This window comes from Erpetoichthys calabaricus, chromosome 11 (assembly GCF_900747795.2).
Source record: "Erpetoichthys calabaricus chromosome 11, fErpCal1.3, whole genome shotgun sequence".
NCBI lineage: Eukaryota > Metazoa > Chordata > Cladistia > Polypteriformes > Polypteridae > Erpetoichthys > Erpetoichthys calabaricus.
The window spans coordinates 57415934-57435121 of NC_041404.2; the positions used below are offsets into that span (position 1 = coordinate 57415934).

The 19188-nt window shown below is 41.7% G+C and overlaps 1 protein-coding gene across 1 annotated transcript in view; it reads right to left on the reverse strand.

The window, feature by feature from the left end:
* adamts2a (ADAM metallopeptidase with thrombospondin type 1 motif, 2a) overlaps window positions 1–19188 on the reverse strand; it is a 590393-nt gene that overhangs the window by 86859 nt on the left and 484346 nt on the right. The window contains exons 7-8 of the mRNA XM_051934206.1: window positions 17945–18050; window positions 15311–15454 (exon numbers count right to left, since the gene is read on the reverse strand). Of these exons, the coding sequence (XP_051790166.1) occupies window positions 15311–15454; window positions 17945–18050 (250 nt within the window). The remainder of the gene's footprint in view (window positions 1–15310; window positions 15455–17944; window positions 18051–19188) is intronic.

Consider the following 19188-nt stretch of genomic DNA (forward strand, 5'->3'; position numbering starts at 1 on the left):
GCCAATCAAATGGGGGTAACATCCCGTACCCCGACTCGTCTCATGACGTTTTGCGTGTTTCTCATGTTTGTAATCAAACATCAGCTTAACAACAAAAGTGACTGTCCGGGTGGGTTCCTCATAGACACATCTTATTGATCATAATAATAATAATAATAATAATCTACTCTCTCTCTATATATATATCCATCCATCCATTATCCATCCATCCATCCATTTTCCAACCCGCTGAATCCGAACACAGGGTCACGGGGGTCTGCTGGAGCCAATCCCAGCCAACACAGGGCACAAGGCAGGAAACAATCCTGGGCAGGGTGCCAACCCACCGCAGGACACACACAAACACACCCACACACCAAGCACACACTAGGGCCAATTTAGAATCGCCAATCCACCTAACCTGCATGTCTTTGGACTGTGGGAGGAAACCCATCCATTATCCAACCCGCTATATCCTAACTACAGGGTCACGGGGGGTTTGCTGGAGCCAATCCCAGCCAACACAGGGTGCAAGGCAGGAACAAACCTCAGGCAGGGCGCCAGCCCACCGCAGAGATAGATAGATAGATAGATAGATAGATAGATAGATAGACAGACAGACAGACAGACAGACAGACAGACAGATAGACAGATAGATAGATAGATAGATAGATAGATAGATAGATAGATAGATAGATAGATAGATAGATAGATAGATAGATAGATCATCCATCCATCCATCCATCCATCCATTAGCTAATCAAATGGGGGTAACATCCCGTACTCCGACTCGTCTCATGACGTTTTGTGTGTTTCTCATGTTTGTAATCAAACATCAGCTTAACAAACAAAAGTGACTGTCCGGGTGGCATCATCATAGACACATCTTATTGATCATAATAATAATAATAATAATAATCTACTCTCTCTCTATATATATATCCATCCATCCATTATCCAACCCGCAATATCCTAACTACAGGGTCACGGGGGGTCTGCTGGAGCCAATCCCAGCTAACACAGGAGGCAAGGCAGGAAACAAACCCCTGACAGGGCGCCAGCCCACCGCAGTGTTAAAATATTGATTACAATATTATACTAAAACAAACCCAAGACTAAAAAGTTGAAAATAATATATATATAAAAAAATACTTTTTAAAAACCACGCTTATATTAAATTAAAAAAAAATAAGTCTTTCATACATCACATGTAAAATAAAAGCGTGGGCGCTTTTCATCAATCAACATTCAAAAAACACTTCTTAAAATCTTAGCAAAAGCGCCCACCTTTTATTTTACGAGTGATGTATGAGTGCTGCGGTGGGTTGGCACCCTGCCCAGGATTGGTTCCTGCCTTGTGCCCTGTGTTGGCTGGGATTGGCTCCAGCAGACCCCCGTGACCCTGTGTTCGGATTCAGCGGGTTAGAAAATGGATGGATGGATGGATGGATGTATGAGTGTACTTTTTAGTACACTTTTTAACTTAATATAAGCATGGTTTTAAAAAAGTTTTTTATATATATATATATATATATATATATATATTGTCACGCACAAGCACATGGGGAGCAGTTTAAGGACCCGACACACACCGCGACAAGTTGTGCCAGGGGACAACGGCAGCGTAGTAACCTTTCTCTCTTCTTATTTCTCCATAAAGAACGAGGCACCGCCACTGTAATATCGCCCGGACGATTCAAAGAGCCGCAGCACTTCTGGGATCCTTTCTTCCCTCTGGTCCCCAATTGATGACGTCAGCCACCCATCCAGCACCATGGTCTTCCCAGCATCCCACAGTTTAATTTCCGGTCCGACCCTATAAAATGTTCGTCTACCTATCCTTCTGGGTCTTTTGAGTTGTGGAAACTATTGACCTTGATTTTGTGTTTCAGTATACTGGGCTAACAACCCCAAATCTTTATCAGTATTTTGTCTCTTTATTACAATATATGGGCGGCACAGTGGCGCAGTGGGTAGCGCTGCTGCCTTGCAGTTAGGAGAGTTGGGTTGGCTTCCCAGGCCTTCCCTGCGTGGAGTTTGCATGTTCTCCCCGTGTCTGTGTGGGTTTCCTCCCACAGTCCAAAGACATGCAGGTTTAGGCGCATTGGCGATTCTAAGTTGTCTCTAGTGTGTGCTTGGTGTGTGTGTGTGCCCTGTGGTGGGCTGGCGCCCTGCCCAGGGTTTGTTTTCTGCCTTGCACCCTGTGTTGGCTGAGATTGGCTCCAGCAGACCCCCGTGACCCTGTGTTAGGATATAGGTGGTTAGATAATGGATGGATGGATGGACTACAATATGTTTTGCTATTCCAGTTTGGCTGTATATAAAATCTTAAACTAGTCAGATCACATATTGGCATTATGAGGTAAAGATAAAAGAGGCCTTAAGGGTAAGGTGTAAGCCCCCCACCCGGCCTGATGTTCCATCTTGAAATATGATTAGCTTGCTTGTTTAGTAAATTATTCTTACAGTCAACTTACAGTACAGCCTCCTGTGAAGAATATGGAAATTGATTCAGACTAATAGAGGTGAATCTCATCAAACCATCATCGAAAAGTTCATTTATTTCAGTAATTCAATTCAAAAAGTAGAACTCATATATTCTATAGATTCATTACACACAGAGTGATATATTTCAAGTGTTTATTATCTTTTCATTTTGCCGATTATGGCCTATAGATAATGAAAACACAAAATTCAGTATCTCAGAAAATTCGAATATTGTGAAAAGGTTCCATATTGTTGACTCGTGGCGTCCCACTCCATTCAGCTAATTAACACCTGCAAAGGGGTCCAGAGCCTTGAAATGGTCTCAGTCTGCTTCAGTGGGCCACACCATCATGAAGAAGACTGCTGACCTGACAGTTGTCCAGAAGACAGTCATTGACAGGAGGGGAAGCCACAAAATGTCACTGCTAAAGAAGCTGGCCGTTCAGAGAGTGCTGTATCCAAACATAGTAATGAAAGGTGGAGTGGACGGAAAAAATGTGACAGCAGGAAAAGGTGCACAAGCAACAGGGATAAGTGCAGAAGCCTTGAGAGGATTGAGAAGAATTTGGGGGAGATTCCCAAGGAGTGGAGTCAGTGCTTCAAGAGCCACCACACACAGACGTATCGGAGACGTGGGCTACAACTGTCACCGCATTCCTTGTGTCAAGCCACTCCTGAACCAGAGACAACGTCAGAAGTGTCTTACCTGGGGGCTAAGGAGAAAACGGATTGGACTGTTAACAGCTCAGTGGTCCAAAGTCCTCTTTTCAGATGCATTTCATTTGGAAATCAAGGTCCCAGAGTCTGGAGGAAGAGTGGAGAGGCACAGCATCCCAAGTTGCTTGAGGGTCCAGTGTGAAGTTTCCACAGTCAGTGATGATTTGGGGAGTCATGTCATCTGCTGGTGTCGGTCCACTGTGTTTTATCAAGTCCAAAGTCAGTGCAGTCAGACGTCTACCAGGACATTTTAGAGCACTTCATGCTTCCCTCTACTTCATTTTCTAGCGGGACTTGGCACCTGCTCACACTGCCAAAAGTGCCAATACCCGGTTTAATGACCGTGGTATCACTGTGCTGGATTGGCCAGCAAACTCGCCTGACCTAAACTCCATAGAGAATCTATCAAGAGGAAGACGAGAGACACCTGAGCCAACAGTGCAGACAAGCTGAAGGCCGCGATCAAAGCATCCTGGGCTAATCGCCTCCATGCCACACCGCGTTGATGCAGTCATTCATGCAAAAGGAGCCCTGACCAAGAATTGAGTGCCTACATGGACAGACTTTTCAGTAGGCCGACATTTCTTTTTTTTTATTGGTCTTATGTAATATTCTAATTTTCTGAGATCCTGATTTTTGAGTTTTCATTACCTGGTGGCCATAATCGGCAAAATGAAAAGAAATAAACGCTTGAAATGTATCAAGGAATCTATAGAATATATGGAGTTTCACTTTCTGAATTGAATTACTGAAAGAAATGAACTTTTTGATGATATTCTAATTTATTGAGACGCACCTGTATTTGATTTGTCTTAAGGGCACAAGACTGAAACCAATCTGGACGTGGCGCATTCCTGCTTACGCTCCTACTGGCACCCAATGAAAAACAAATGTATTAATCAGGGGCCCCATCCCTGGCTCACTTGTATTTTCTTTTTATTTAAAGTATTCACCCCTTTGGAAGTCCAGGGGGTGGGATTGGACCGTGTGTCTGCCTAGGGGGTGCCAACCGGGATCCCAAGCTGGCGTGGTGTGTGTGTGTGGCAACGCGCTGTGCCAGTGCAGGTTCCACAACCTGATCTGACTTGACCTGGCCTGTTTTACCTAACGTGAACTTGGTCATTCATCCGACGATTCATTTAAAACCCACCAAACGTTCTGTGAAAGAAACTTTACTTACACAACAGCTTTAAATTCAATTCTCTCTGTCCATTACCATAACAAGGTCACTTGCTTCATTTATAAGATCAAAATGTGCTTTTGTGCAAGTCATTGAGTGACTAAACGCTTTGAGGGCAGACCTCATTACCTGAGGCGGCTCTCAGTGTTGGCACATCGCGTCTTTCCAATTTATGAGGTGTTGAAGCGGAGTTCAGCCATGATGGTGCGGGACTAGTGGAAACTGTTCATTTTCTTTCTTTTTTTAATCAGAGAGGCACAGCTATTAGAAGTTTTCAGGCTCCAAGCGCAATTGAATTAATGGTTGGCTTCCCTGCACCAACAAAGCCCTAATTGCTAATTAAAAAAACGTCAGCTCTCTGGTGTCACCGCTGCTCATTACTGTTGCAGCTCCGCAGTTTGTAGCGGGTCCCTCAAGATGGCATACAGGCGCAGAGTGACCAGTCGCTGCCCCCTTACTTCCCTAATGGCTGAGCAGTGCGCTCAAGATGGGGGTGGCCATTAAGTGAGACCATAATGGGTGGCAGCCAATCAACCAATCCAGCGGTTCTCAAACTTTTTCAGTCCCGGGACCCCTTTACAAGCCATACGATATTTGCGGACCCCTGATGCGGCCTGATTTGTCAACCCAAATTATAATAGCATAGCCACAGGCATAAAGTGTAAACTTCTTTTATCTGAAGTCGACTTTATAAAATAAATCATTCTTTGTAGTCATATCATAACAACACTAACTATTGACAGTCAATGATACAGTGTCATACGACAGTCACAGGACTAAAGCCTGCTTAGCAAAAACAAAAAAATTCAAAACAACTACAACTACAATATTTAATGCTTAATACTCACACTGCATAACTACAATACAACATTGTTCATTTAATAATAAAGAGTAAGACTATTAATTTTACGGCTACCTACCAGTGGTAAACGTTTTAATTATTTAATACGTTCAAATGTATTACAAATGCAATTACATTAGACTCTAAAACTCATAGAAACTAATGAGATGTGTGGGCTTGCTTTTGTCGGCAGAGAAGGTCTATCCTTGGTGAGATTTTTGATAGACACACTCGAATGTCATCTTCCACCTGGAGACGTGATCTAAACTTAGATTTTATCACAGCTAATGCTGAGAACGATGCTTCGCACTGGTAGGTAGTTGCACATGGGACCAGCACAGTCAATGCTCTCTCTGCTAAAAGCGTATATTCGTTCCTAACGTTGCACCAAAACGCGGTCAATGTTTGTTCTTGAAATTTAAGTTTGAGACTTCTGTCACTAGACAATTCAGCCAACTGTTCTTCTTCTTTCCCGGTCAAGTCGGTAAGCTGACATATGAATGGATTTCTGATCCAGTCATAATCTGCAATGTTATCTGTTGGAAAGTACCTGTCAAAGTATTCTTCCATCGCCGACAAATGGTCAGAGATATCTGTTGCCAAGTTATCAATGGCCATATTGTTTTCATTGAGAAATTCAGTTAACAGTTCAAACGTATCACAGCTTTTATTTTGTACTCGTGTCTTCCATATTCTCAACTTTTTCTTGAAGGCAGTTATCTTGTCTGTTGTTTTCAACACGCTTGAATCTCTGCCTTGCAGTGATGTGTTAAGTGCATTAAGTTGACAAAAGATATCAGCCAGGTAAGCCAATTTTGCAAGCCATACATTATCTGAAACAAACTTCACCAGCTCTGAGTTTTTATCCATCAAAAATGATGCCAGTTCACTGCAAAGCTCGAAGACACGTTGAAGTATCTTTCAGCGTGACAACCAGCAAACCTCTGTGCGTAGCAGCAGATGTCGATGATCTGAGCCACTTTCTTCGCACAGTGCAGCAAACAGTCGTCCATTCAACGGTCTGCACTTTATCCGTTTAACTAGTTTAATGCATGTATTTAGCACTTCACCGAAGGATTCGTTTAAATTCTTACTAGCAAGAGCTTCGCGATGAATCATGCAATGTGTGGAAATAATATTCGGAGAAACAGTTCATACGCGTGCAACAACCCCGTACAAATTCCAATACAGCTGGACCACTCAAGCTTGTTAGCAATAAAGAAATCATTTAGCATTGCAAATAAATCTTCACCTGTCGTTCTAAGTGGCACAGGTTTGCAGAACAGAAAGTCCTCGACCACATCATTGTCAAAGCAATATCTAACGTAGACCAGTAACTGCGCTTGGCCTGCAATATCGGTACTTTCGTCCAACTGTATGGCAAATGTACTGCTTTGTAGGCGCTCAACCAATTGTAATTGGATGTCATTGGACATGTCGCGGGTGGCACGGTGGCACAGTGGGTAGCGCTGCTGCCTCGCAGTTGGGAGATCTGGGGACCTAGGTTCGCTTCCCGTGTCCTCCCTGCGTGGAGTTTTCATGTTCTCCCCGTGTCTGCGTGGGTTTCCTCCCACAGTCCAAAGACATGCAGGTTAGGTGGATTGGCGATTCTAAATTGGCCCTGGTGTGTGGGTGTGTTTGTGTGTGTCCTGCGGTGGGTTGGCACCCTGCCCAGGATTGGTTCCCTGCCTTGTGCCCTGTGTTGGCTGGGATTGGCTCCAGCAGACCCCCGTAACCCTGTGTTCGGATTCAGCGGGTTGGAAAATGGATGGATGGATGGATGGATGGACATGTCGCAAATTCGCCTTCTGATGGTATCGTTTGATACTGGCATAGACAGTAATTTTCGGCTGCTTTCTTTTCCTAACATTATCTCGCATATTTCTAAAGCCGCTGGCATAATCAAACTCTCCGCAACCGTGTGTGCTTTTTTGCTCTTAGCTATTCGCATTGCCGTAATATACGAAGCCTTAAGAGCTTTTTCATTCACTGTTGTCGCAGTGCTAATAATTTTCTGCTGATCTGCATACACTTCTGCTCGACGTTTGAAGAAATCAACGGGTTTGTCTTTTAGTTCATTATGCTTTGTTACAAGATGGCGCATCAGTTTAGCAGGTTTCAAACTTTCATTCGATAACACGTTTAAACAAATGACACATTGTGGCTGATCACTGTTGTCTTTGTACGGTATAAATCCGAATTGTAAATATTCAGGATCATATTTACGTAATTTTGCCTTACGCGGTGCGGACTCTCCTTCGGCATCATGTCTCAGTTCATTGCCACTATTTCCATTACCCCCGTGCTCTTCTTCAGATATCCTCTTACGCTTCAAATATTTATCCATACGTTAGTTGGGCGTGCGAAAAACAATTTAACAAGCAAGAATTACCACTGTATAACTTAATAATTAATCATAAACTGTGCATGATTACAGGCTGCGTCTATAATGACATCATCATAGAATAGTTCATAATAGACATATATATACTATATATAGAATATAGAATATAAACAGTAGTGAGGGGCGAGTTGATTATTATTCGCATTATCCGACTGGATAAAATGGCGTTTAGCAAAGAAGTTATTAATTGTAAGCAATTTTCACCCTTTCTGCGGACCCCCTAAAGTTTGAGAACCGCTGAACCAATCAGTTCTCACATTCAGTCAATCAGATTTACTCGCCTAATCAAATAATCAGCCTGTTATTTTTATTCAGTGCCTGTCACAAGGGGGCATATCAGATAAAACTCCCACATACAGTTGAAGTCCGAAGTGTCCACACACTTAGGGTGAATTCTTTCAAGCTCCCTTTCTAAGTCCTCCACAGATTTGATACTGACAAGCTATACATTTGGCACATCGTGTAAGATGTCTACTCTTCATCGTTTTTTCCTTCAATGTTCACAGACACTGTGGTGGGTTGGTACCCTGCCCGGGATTGATTCCTGCCTTGTGCCCTGTCTTGGCTTGGATTGGCTCCAGCAGACCCCCGTGACCCTGTGTTCGGATTCAGCGGGTTGGAAAATAGATGGATGGATGGATGGATGTTCACAGACATCCAAATATTTCACAAGTTTCCATACACTTTGTTCATATTTGGTCTCATTGCCTTTAAATTGTTTAACTTGAGATAAACCATTTTGGGTTTGCCTTCCACGGGATTCTTACAGTAAGTTGCTGGAATTCTGGCCCCATTCCTAAAGACAGAACTGGTGTAGCTTGGACAAGTTTGTAGGCCTCCTCGCTCGCACTTGCTTTCAGTCGGATTGAGGTCAGGGCTTTGCGATGGCCACTCCAATACCTTGACCTTCTTGTCCTTAAGCCATTTGGCCACAGGTTTGGAGGTCTGTTTGGGGTCCTTGTCCATTTGGGAGGCCCATTTGTGACTGAGCTTCAGCTTTCTTGCTTAGTTCTCGAGATGTTGCTGCAGTGTCTCTCCACCATTTTTCTTCCTCATGATGCCATTTATTTTGTGAAGTGCACCAGACCCTCTTGCAGCAAAGCCACCCCCAACAACAACATGACACTACCCACCCCTTTATCTACCAAACATAATGTTGGTCATTATGGCCAAACATTTCAACCATGGACTCATCAGCCCAGAGGACATTTCTCTAGAAGGTCAGATCTTTGTCCCCGTGTGCCACTGCAGACTGCAGTCAGGCTTTTCTATGGTGACTTTGGAGCAGTGGCTTCTTCCTTGCTGAGCAGCCTTTCAGGTGATGTTGATGTCAAACTCGTTTTACTGTGGATATTGATAATCGTCTACCTGTGTCCTCCAGCATCTTGACAAGGTCCTCTGCTGTTGTTCTGGGATTGATTTGCACTTTTCGTGCCAAAGTCTGTTCTACTCTAGGAGAGACAGAAGGCGTCACCTTCCTTAGCAGTATAATGGCTGGGTGGTTCCATGGTGTTTCTACTTGTGCATTGTTGTGGGGTACAAAATCTGTACATTTTGGTTTCTATTTCCATTACATTTTGTTCAAGACAAGACAACAGATGAACTACATTCAGGACAAATCAAAGCATGTCTTCTTCCCAGTTGTATCTCACTTTTAAAACTGCTGTTCCAACATAGAAAGGAAGACATGCCGGTGGCTCAATTGCTTTATAACCTGAGAAAGGATGGACATCTAATTATTTTACAGCCTGAGAAAGGAAGACATACCGACACCTCAGAGAACATAAAAAAGTTTTATTGTTTGGGAAAACGGACAGTGAATTCATTCATCATATTGATAGCCGGCCAATCAGAATATCTATCAATCACATCTTGCAAAACCCCCCAGCAGAATTTTAGAATAAATATGCCTTGTCTGAGGAGCGATATAGTGAGGAAGAAGAATGGATCAAGACGTCAGAAGAGAACAGAGCGACGTCAACATGAATCCGTTTCCATCTGGTTGTCAGAAAAGCATCATGAGTACCTTCTAGTGCGAGATCACAAGCCGCCTGGGACATTCATCCTTGTCATCTTTACTTTTTCGTAAGCTTTTTCTAAAGACTATATACTGTATATCCAGACTTTACCATCAGTCCTATTTTTGATTATTCTTTGTTCTACTGATATTATTATTCCTGTAAAAAATACCACGCTGCTTTTAACTTTCTATGCTTTGTTGTAATGTGTAGAGTGATTGAAGTAATAACATAAATGTCTTTGAGCACCTGGTGCAGCTGGAGGTCTGCCATACACTCCGTGCTAAGAGGTTTATTAAGGCCGAGGGTGAGAGCTCCACCCAATAGTAGGGAACAGGACGTCAAGTAAGGCATTCTTGGATGATAAATGGCCTATAGGCAAGAGTGCTGAGCCTTTGTATGTTTAAATGTATTCTTGTAGACCAAAAGTGATATTTAGGTCTGAGATATCATTAAAACATTGTATGTTGTTCGTGCCGATAATAAGCAAGTCTCTTAAAGTGCTGAGAGAGTGACAGGCTGTGTTATTCCTAAGGCACTTGTGTGGTTTAAAGTGCTAGAGGTGAATCAGCTGTGTGTGTGTCATTCATGGGGCACTGTTGTGGTTAGGGTCAGTGTGTATGTAAGTTTCATGAAGTCCTAGGAGAGTGACAAGTTATGTTATTCATAAGGCACTTGTGTGGTTTAAAGTGCTAGTGATTCCGCAGCTGTGTGTTTGTCATTCATAGGGCACTGTTGAGTTTCTGTGTGTATGCGTATAGCTATGTAAGTGTGTGTTAATCTTAAGGTGCAGCAGTAGACCAATCCGGTAACAAACTCGACGAGTACACCTACCCTTGAAGAAAACAGGTAAAGGGTAAGTAGAGGGAAATACTACGATAATACAGTATTACTGTTTGTACAGAAGAACGTGGAACCTTCAGATGTTTGGAAATTGTTCCAAAGGGTGAACCAGATTTGTGGAGGTCCACCATTTATTTTCCGAGTTCTTAGCTAATTTCGTTTGATTTTCCCATTATTGGTAGCAAAGAGGCAGTGAGTTTGATTGTCGGCCTTAACATCTATCCACATGTTGACTCCAGTTAGGCAAATTGGCTATCGGAAGCTCATTGTCTAATTGCCTAAAGGCTTGACATCATTTTCTGGAATTTTCCAAGTAGCTTAAAGGCAAAGTTAACAAAGTGGATGTCAACTTGTGACCATTGGAAGTGAAATATTTGAATGTCTGTGAACATTGTTGGAAGACATGACTCTTGACCTGCACAAAGTAGACATCTTAATGTATAGTTTGTGAGTATCAAATATGTGGAGAGCGTTATGAAGTGAGCTTTAAAGAATTCACACAAAGTGGATGGAAACTTCAGACATTAACTGTAGTATTAAATAATAAATAGGAACATCAGCAACATTGTAGAGTGGCAATGGGTCAGGATGAGACGATTACTACGAGACCTTTTCTCTCACCTTGTAAAAAAAAACCGGAAAAGCAGACAAGGCAAAATTCGGCAGTAGGACGAACTAAGAGTAGCTCACTTTGATTCTTTTGAGCCATCAGCTATAAAGCCACATGGACACAAAAATGAGACCCCTGCTTGAGCTGAGTAGAGAGAAGAAGCAGCTCTTCTTGTTGCCACCCTCTCTGACCTTAGCATCACTGGCACTGCCCTCAGGTGGTTAGAGTCCTACCTCTCATGCAGATCCTACCGTGTGTCCAGGAGAGGAGAGACGTCAAGGGTGCACCAGGCAAGCACAAGGGTGCGGTAAGGACTAGTGCTGAGCCTTCTTCTCTTGTGTCTATGCACCACCTCACTAGACTCCATCATCCAGTCCCATGGCACCTCATATAAGTGCCTATGTTGTTCCCTTCATAACACCACCAGATTGTATCATCTAGAATACTCTGCATGTCTCCCTAATATCTCAACCTGGATGAAGGAACACCAGGGGCCTCATGCATAACGCCGTGCATAGAATTCACACTAAAACATGGCGTACGGACAAAACCGGAAATGTGCGTATGCACAAAAAAATCCAGATGCATAAATCTGTGTGAACGCCAACTTCCACATTCTTCTGCTCCATAAATCCCGGCCAGTGTGAAAAGTAATGCTCGTGCATGCGCCTGCTACCACGCCCTGTCTCCTCCCAGAATTATGCCTCTTTGAATATGCAAATTAATATAAATAGCCCTTAAGCTCAGCATTCTGTGAAAAAGACAATAGCAAAAGCATCGGGGGGAAATAGAAGAATTTCAGCGAATACCAAGTGGAGGCAAAGAAAAACGTATTATTTGTTGGTTTAAACAGTGGTATAAACAACAAAAGAAAGTTGATCGAGTGACATAGAGTGTCGGAGAAACTTGAAAGCTCAAGTTCACAAAGTCGCACAGTGCCCGAAATAAAAAAGAAGTGGTCAGATATCAAAGTCGCCTGGAAAAGGAGAGTCGTAGCCCACCATCTGAGTGTCACATGAAAGCTTATTAGGGTACAGAGAAAAGAAAAAAAAAATAGGGACATAGTGAGAAAAAACCTCGAAATTTCCACTTTAATCACGTAGTTTATTTTGTGTTTAAAGTAGAACGTCATAAACTTCATCTTTAAATCGTTTAATTTACTTGTTTCTCAATCCCATCGTAACTAAAGTAGCACGTTAAATGCTTTGTTTTGTATGTGATCTTCTATGTGCTCTATGTGTGTGAATCACTACGTACTTCTTAAACGGGCTTTCTCTATAACCGACAGGACACAGAATCCATTACATTCATGATATTACAGCTCTCTGAATAATTAAAATACTGAGATGTATACTTGACATCATTTTCATGATGATGAGGAGTTAAAGTATGTTATTAAACATGGAAACACGGTGGCGTAATGATAGTGACGAGCTAGTGCCCCGTCCAGAGATTGTTCCTGCCTCACGCAAGATGCTTGCTGTGCTGTGTGCGACCTTCGATGAAATAATTTATTGCAGCAGTACTGTCTCTTTCAAATGTACTAACCTCCAATTCCTGTCCTTCCTTTTCTTTCTCCAAATACCCAATCGCCACACAATCAGCTCTGTAATAGACGTTAAGCTATCTGTAAACATGGAACGCCGATTCTTCCAAACGTTTAAGGAACATTGAAATATCTTCGTAGTACATGTTTAATTATACTATCCATCTATCTATCCAGGGTCATGCCAACCCCGGCAAGCATACAGCGCGAGGCAGGAACAATCCCTGAACGGGGCGCCAGTTCCTTGCTAGCCCTGCCCACCGTGTCCTCACATGTTTAATTATTAACAATATAGATGATTTAAATGATGTTAATGTTTTATCTGTATAATGTAATAAACATATTTTGCTGCATTTCATCTTAAAAATGATATCATCATCATCTGTAAATACTCACTTTATAAAGTGACTCAGGTTGTGTAATATTATAACTTTATCGCAAGTTTACAGGACTGATTGAGTGTGTTTAGAGTTCTTGGGATGAAACTGTTTCTGAACCGCGAGGTCCGTACAGGAAAGGCTCTGAAGTATTTGTCGTATGGGAGAAGTTCAAATAGACAGCATGGCTGAGGCAGCGTGTGCTTGATGCTGTATCTCGATAATTCTCTTTCTGATCAGCTGCTGTAGAGCTGTGATTCCACACTCAGATACAGTGATATAAATACTCTAAGTATATCACTAAATAAGTGAAATAGTGGTGCAGTGAGTGGAACAACGCTAAAGCAGCTATGGTATTTAGAATAGTTTGGCCATTCCATGCACCATTATATTGTTACAGGTTAATTACAATCAGATGCCTTAAACTAATAAACAATATGCGGTTAATTTCAGTGTATATGATAAAGTCGCGTCAGGGATGGGGATCTAATAAAGAAAGGGAAACCACACAAGATCAGCAGCACTGCTTTGATGCTGGGTGCCGACAGTTTTCAAAACCAAGCGGAGAACTTGCGTATGCCAGGGACTGAGCTAGCGTGAAAATGTGCATGGCTTTACACCAAGTTTAGGTTTTATACATCACAATGTGAGCGTGGAAACGGGCGTAGTCAACATTTTTGTGCGTACGCACCATTTATACCTGAGGCTCCAGGTCTGTCTCAGCCCGGCAAGTGATTCCAGCATGCCTGTCTGTTCAACACCCCATCTCTCTTCATCTCAGCTCAGCTCTCCAAGTTAGTACACCACCTTAGGGTGGTGACTCATTACCAGCTATTATTATCTGACCACATTGTGGACTGCAGGTTCACTATGTTTAAGATCAGACCTTATATGATGGAGCAAGCAGCACAACCTCTGGTCCAAGGAAGTGGTGTTTTCACATCAAGACTACTGCAACTCTCTACTGGCATGTGCTACCAGGGCACTGCAGATGATTCAAAATGCAGTGGCTCACCAGACAGGCACATGTCACTTCTTTTGTCAGACCACTATATTGGCTCCCTGTAGTAGCATACATTAAGTTCAAATTTTTAATGCTTACCTACAGAGTAGTTAACTGTACGTATACGGCGGGACCATGAGGTCCTATGATTCTTCTCACCCACTCAGGTCTGCTGGTGATGCCACCTCTGCATGTCATCATATCTCAATGACGACTCCCTTCATGTGAGGTTCCAAACTGCTGGAATGATCTTCCCACCTCCATCCCAACCGCTGAGTCCCTCAAGTGTGACGTCACTTCCGGTTCCACCACTCCAAGAGGATGTCACTTCCAGTTCTGTCCCCATGAGGACATCACTTCCAGTTCCGCCCCACCCCATAACCAAACCAAAGAACGGCACTTCCGGTTCAACCCAAAACCCCTCCCCCCACCCCCGAGGGCATCACTTCTGGTTCCAGGCCACGAGAATGCCACCTTCGATTACTCCCTGTTGACATCACTTCCTCTGCCCGGCTTTAAAATCGCCATGTTTGCCTGTCTTTGGTGTGCTGTTGTTGGAGTGAAGTCTGTTGAGGCCTATTGTTCATGGAACCGAACCTTCATCTTTGGCAGCCTAATTCAAATATACGGGCAGCTTCCCACAAACCTATTTCTGTGTCTGTCCACTCCTTTCACAGCATCTAATGAGTCAGTAAACGTTAAAAGACTTCATGTGGCTTTTTCCCGTTTAGACTCTTTTTTAAAATTCCTGATTTCATGGGGGTTGTCTTATATATGTTTGGTGTCTTCAAGATGCCACCCAAAAATCATCCAGCAGAGGGCACTGCAAAGCATTAAGGGGTTTTTCCAATCACCTTGGAATTCAGATGCTGGAGCTGGGAATGACTTCTCACCAGAGTTGACCACGTTGCAGTAAAACGTTTGGAAAAACAATATGGACGTGTCGAGGAAAACCTTTGTTGCGCTTGCTCTATCAGAATGAACAGAAGTTGATAGCAATGCATTACGTAGCATTTAGCAAATCCAAGCACCACAGCAACATGTCCACAGATAGAAGTTGGACAGCACTAAGAGTCCGACTGACTTAACGAGACACAAATAGACAGAAGTGCTAATAAATGGTAAAACACTACAACTTTCACTAAAGTTCACGGTGTGCATCACCATTTTGGATTGACATCAGATTAACTCGGACTCGACAAAGTTAAGGGGACATTCTAGTTGAAAATTCCGACTTCCCACTTCAAACAGAACGGAACAGTAGAAAATAAAGGAGGCAAGAAAACAGAAATCGACATGACTTACTGAAGGTAGCGGCTGAGCTCCTGCTGGCTGCATCGAGACCAGTGGAAACGATGGAAAGCGGCCTGCACCAAAGGCGCCATGATGCTCCCCATCCGCACCTCATCTCCGCAGCGATTTCCTTGCCCGTCGTGCTCCATGCCCAACCTGTTATTAAAAGACAAGTGTTAGACTGTGGGTTTTTTTATTTTTACCTTTTTCACTACTTCACTGAATATTTAATAGAAGAATAACACCTGTAGGGGACGCCACTGAGCCCCAAAACCCAGTCGCAGATTCAAATAAAGTAATTTTATTTGTAATCCGTACCTTCACAGGTTTCAGCATCCTAATTGTTGGATACAATACAACGCAGTTAAATTCTGCTCCTTCCATGGCCACCTCCTCCTTGAGTGAGGGCAGATGCCTCCTTTAATGTTGGACCTGTGAGGATTTCCGGTGCCACGGCATTGCAAGACGGAAGTACATCTATCTATCTATCTATCTATCTATCTATCTATCTATCTATCTATCTATCTATCTATCTATCTATCTATCTATCTATCTATCTATCTATCTATCTATCTATCTATCTATCTATCTATCTATCTATCTATCTATCTTTGTATTATATAGTGCCTTTCATTATCTGTAGCTATATTTGTATAATATAGTGCTTTGCTTCTCTATCTATCTATCTATCTATCTATCTATCTATCTATCTATCTATCTATCTATCTATCTATCTATCTATCTATCTATCTATCTATCTATCTATCTATCTATCTATGTAATTCGTGATCCTGCCGACTACACTAAAATTAGAATCTATCTATCTATGTTTGTATTATATAGTGCTTTGCTTCTCTATCTATCTATCTATCTATCTATCTATCTATCTATCTATCTATCTATCTATCTATCTATCTATCTATCTATCTATCTATCTATCTATCTATTATATAGTGCCTTTCATATCTATCTATCTATCTATCTATCTATCTATCTATCTATCTATCTATCTATCTATCTATCTATCTATCTATCTATCTATCTATCTATCTATCTATCTATCTATCTATGTATTATATAGTGCCTTTCATTATCTGTAGCTATATTTGTATTATATAGTGCCTTGCTTATCTATCTATCTATCTATCTATCTATCTATCTATCTATCTATCTATCTATCTATCTATCTATCTATCTATCTATCTATCTATCTATCTATCTATTATATAGTGCCTTTCATTATCTGTAGCTATATTTGTATTATATAGTGCCTTGCTTATCTATCTATCTATCTATCTATCTATCTATCTATCTATCTATCTATCTATCTATCTATCTATCTATCTATAATATAGTGCCTTTCACTCATATCTATCTATCTATCTATCTATCTATCTATCTATCTATCTATCTATCTATCTATCTATCTATCTATCTATCTATCTATCTATCTATCTATCTATGTAATTCATGATCCTGCCGACTACACTAAAATTAGAATCTATCTATCTTTATATTATATAGTGCCTTGCTTCTCTATCTATCTATCTATCTATCTATCTATCTATCTATCTATCTATCTATCTATCTATCTATCTATCTATCTATCTATCTATCTATCTATCTATCTATCTATCTATCTATCTATCTATCTATCTTTGTATTGTATAGTGCCTTTCATTATCTGTAGCTATATTTGTATTATATAGTGCCTATCTATCTATCTATCTATCTATCTATCTATCTATCTATCTATCTATCTATCTATCTATCTATCTATCTATCTATCTATCTATCTATCTATCTATCTATCTATCTATGTATTATATAGTGCCTTGCTTCTCTATCTATATATCTATCTGCCATTGCTGTGTTCCAGACATTACGGTGCCCTGAAATGAGGGGGCCGTGTAGAAGACGTGTTGTGTGACCAAAATGTCTGCAAATCCCCTTAAATGAAAGTCTGCAGTGTGCACTTTCATCACGATGTCTGAATTGTTGGATTTGTAATTTTAAACTGTGGAGCAGACATCCTGGTATCAGTAACAAGAGAAAATGTGTTTTATTAAGAAGCCAAGTGAACAATGGGAGCAGACAAAGAAGAAGAATACACGAACAAGAAGACAATAACAAAGACTAAGCCTTCTGGCCTACCTAAACTCAGATGGGAGGACTAACTGCCTGTGGTGTGGGTGGTCCACAGACCCACTGGGACCCCCTTTGCTCTGTTCATTGTACTGTTTCACTGTTTTCTCTCCATATCTCTGGCCTCCCTTCCTTCTCCCTATTGACCCCCCATCACCTCATACCTTCCAACTCCAAGCTCACTGTTTAATGAATGCAAGGAGCTTTTAAACCTGGGAGCAGGGACTCTTCTGATCCATGGATTGCTTTCAGAGCATTTGCTGTACTTACTGCGTTATTCTCATTTGATCGATTGACTTACATTCTGTTATAATGTTTCAACTTCACATACCAAAAGTCACTTTAAACATATAAGAACCATCACTAGAAAAATACAAATGACACACGTGGAGAGAGTGTCCTGAAAGAAACTCGCAAAGCTGAGAAAGGACATTTTTGCCAGCGCCAGAAGAGACGCAGCTGCCAGGCTAATAAATGAATTTCATAGATCCCATTACTTACACATGGCCTGTTTCGTGTGCCACCACAAAAGCCGATGCAAAGCCATCCTCATGATTCAGTGTGCAGCTGCGCACTGGGTGACACATGCCGGTCACCGGCGCGTAACCTGAAATAGAAAACACTCTGTGGTCAGTCCACACGACTCTGAAGACTAAGGTGACGGCCGTTACACTGGTGGGCCCTCTTAATCTTTGGTGGTCATCCAGACATTTGTTGACTGAATCCATTCATCCATCCCTTTTTTTTTAACCCTATTTTGGGGGCTGGTGGGGTCACAGCCTGTTCCAAGCAGGAGTTTATTAAGTCCTGCTGGGACCCTTCAGTTCTTAAGAAATATTCAATGACTCACTGGAGGCAGGTAAAGGAAAAAGCTTTGGAGAGGGATGGATGGATAGATGAGTAAACACATCTGAGAGGGTACAATCCTCAACTTACCTCAGACAGATCCATTTCTTTGAAGAACTGGCATAAATCTAGTAACTCTAAGCGAAAGATTTCTTTTCTAGCAGCTAAAAAGATTTATCTGCACAGCTCTTTTTATTTTTAGTGTGAGATCGCAGGTTGAATGTTTTGTTAAAAAGCCTTAAAGTTGATCAGCCCACAGCTCAGCTCTGACCCGGGACTATCCACAGGATAGACAGGAGAAAAGAGAAATCTTAGTGATTGGCAAAAATAGATATAATGAGGATATTAGAAATACAGTAAACTTGATCCATTAGGCTTCAAAGTCAAGACAGAGGTAAAGAATTTAGGGGTAATTATTGACTCGGACCTGAATTTTAAATTACGTATTAATCAGATTACCAGGACAGCATTTTTTCATTTAAGAAATATAACAAAAGTTAGACATCTTATAACATTGCAAGATGCTGAAAAATGAGTTCACACTTTTAGATTACTGTAACGCACTCCTCTCAGGACCACCTAACAACGAGTGCAGAATGGAGCTGACAGAATCTTAATTAGGAAAAGAAAATCCGAGCTCATCACGCCAGTCTGAGCGTCACTACACTGGTTACCTGTGTCATTTAGAATTGACTTTAAAATACTGCTGATGGTTTACAAAGCCTTCAATAATCTGCTCCATTTTATATCCCAGAATGCCTCTCACCTTACACTCCAAATCGTAACCTTAGGTCTTCAAATGAGGGTCTGCTTAGAATTCCAAGAGCAAAACTGAAAAGAAGTGGTGAGGCGGACTGCCTTCTGCTGTTATGCACCTCAAATCTGGAATACGAGTTTAC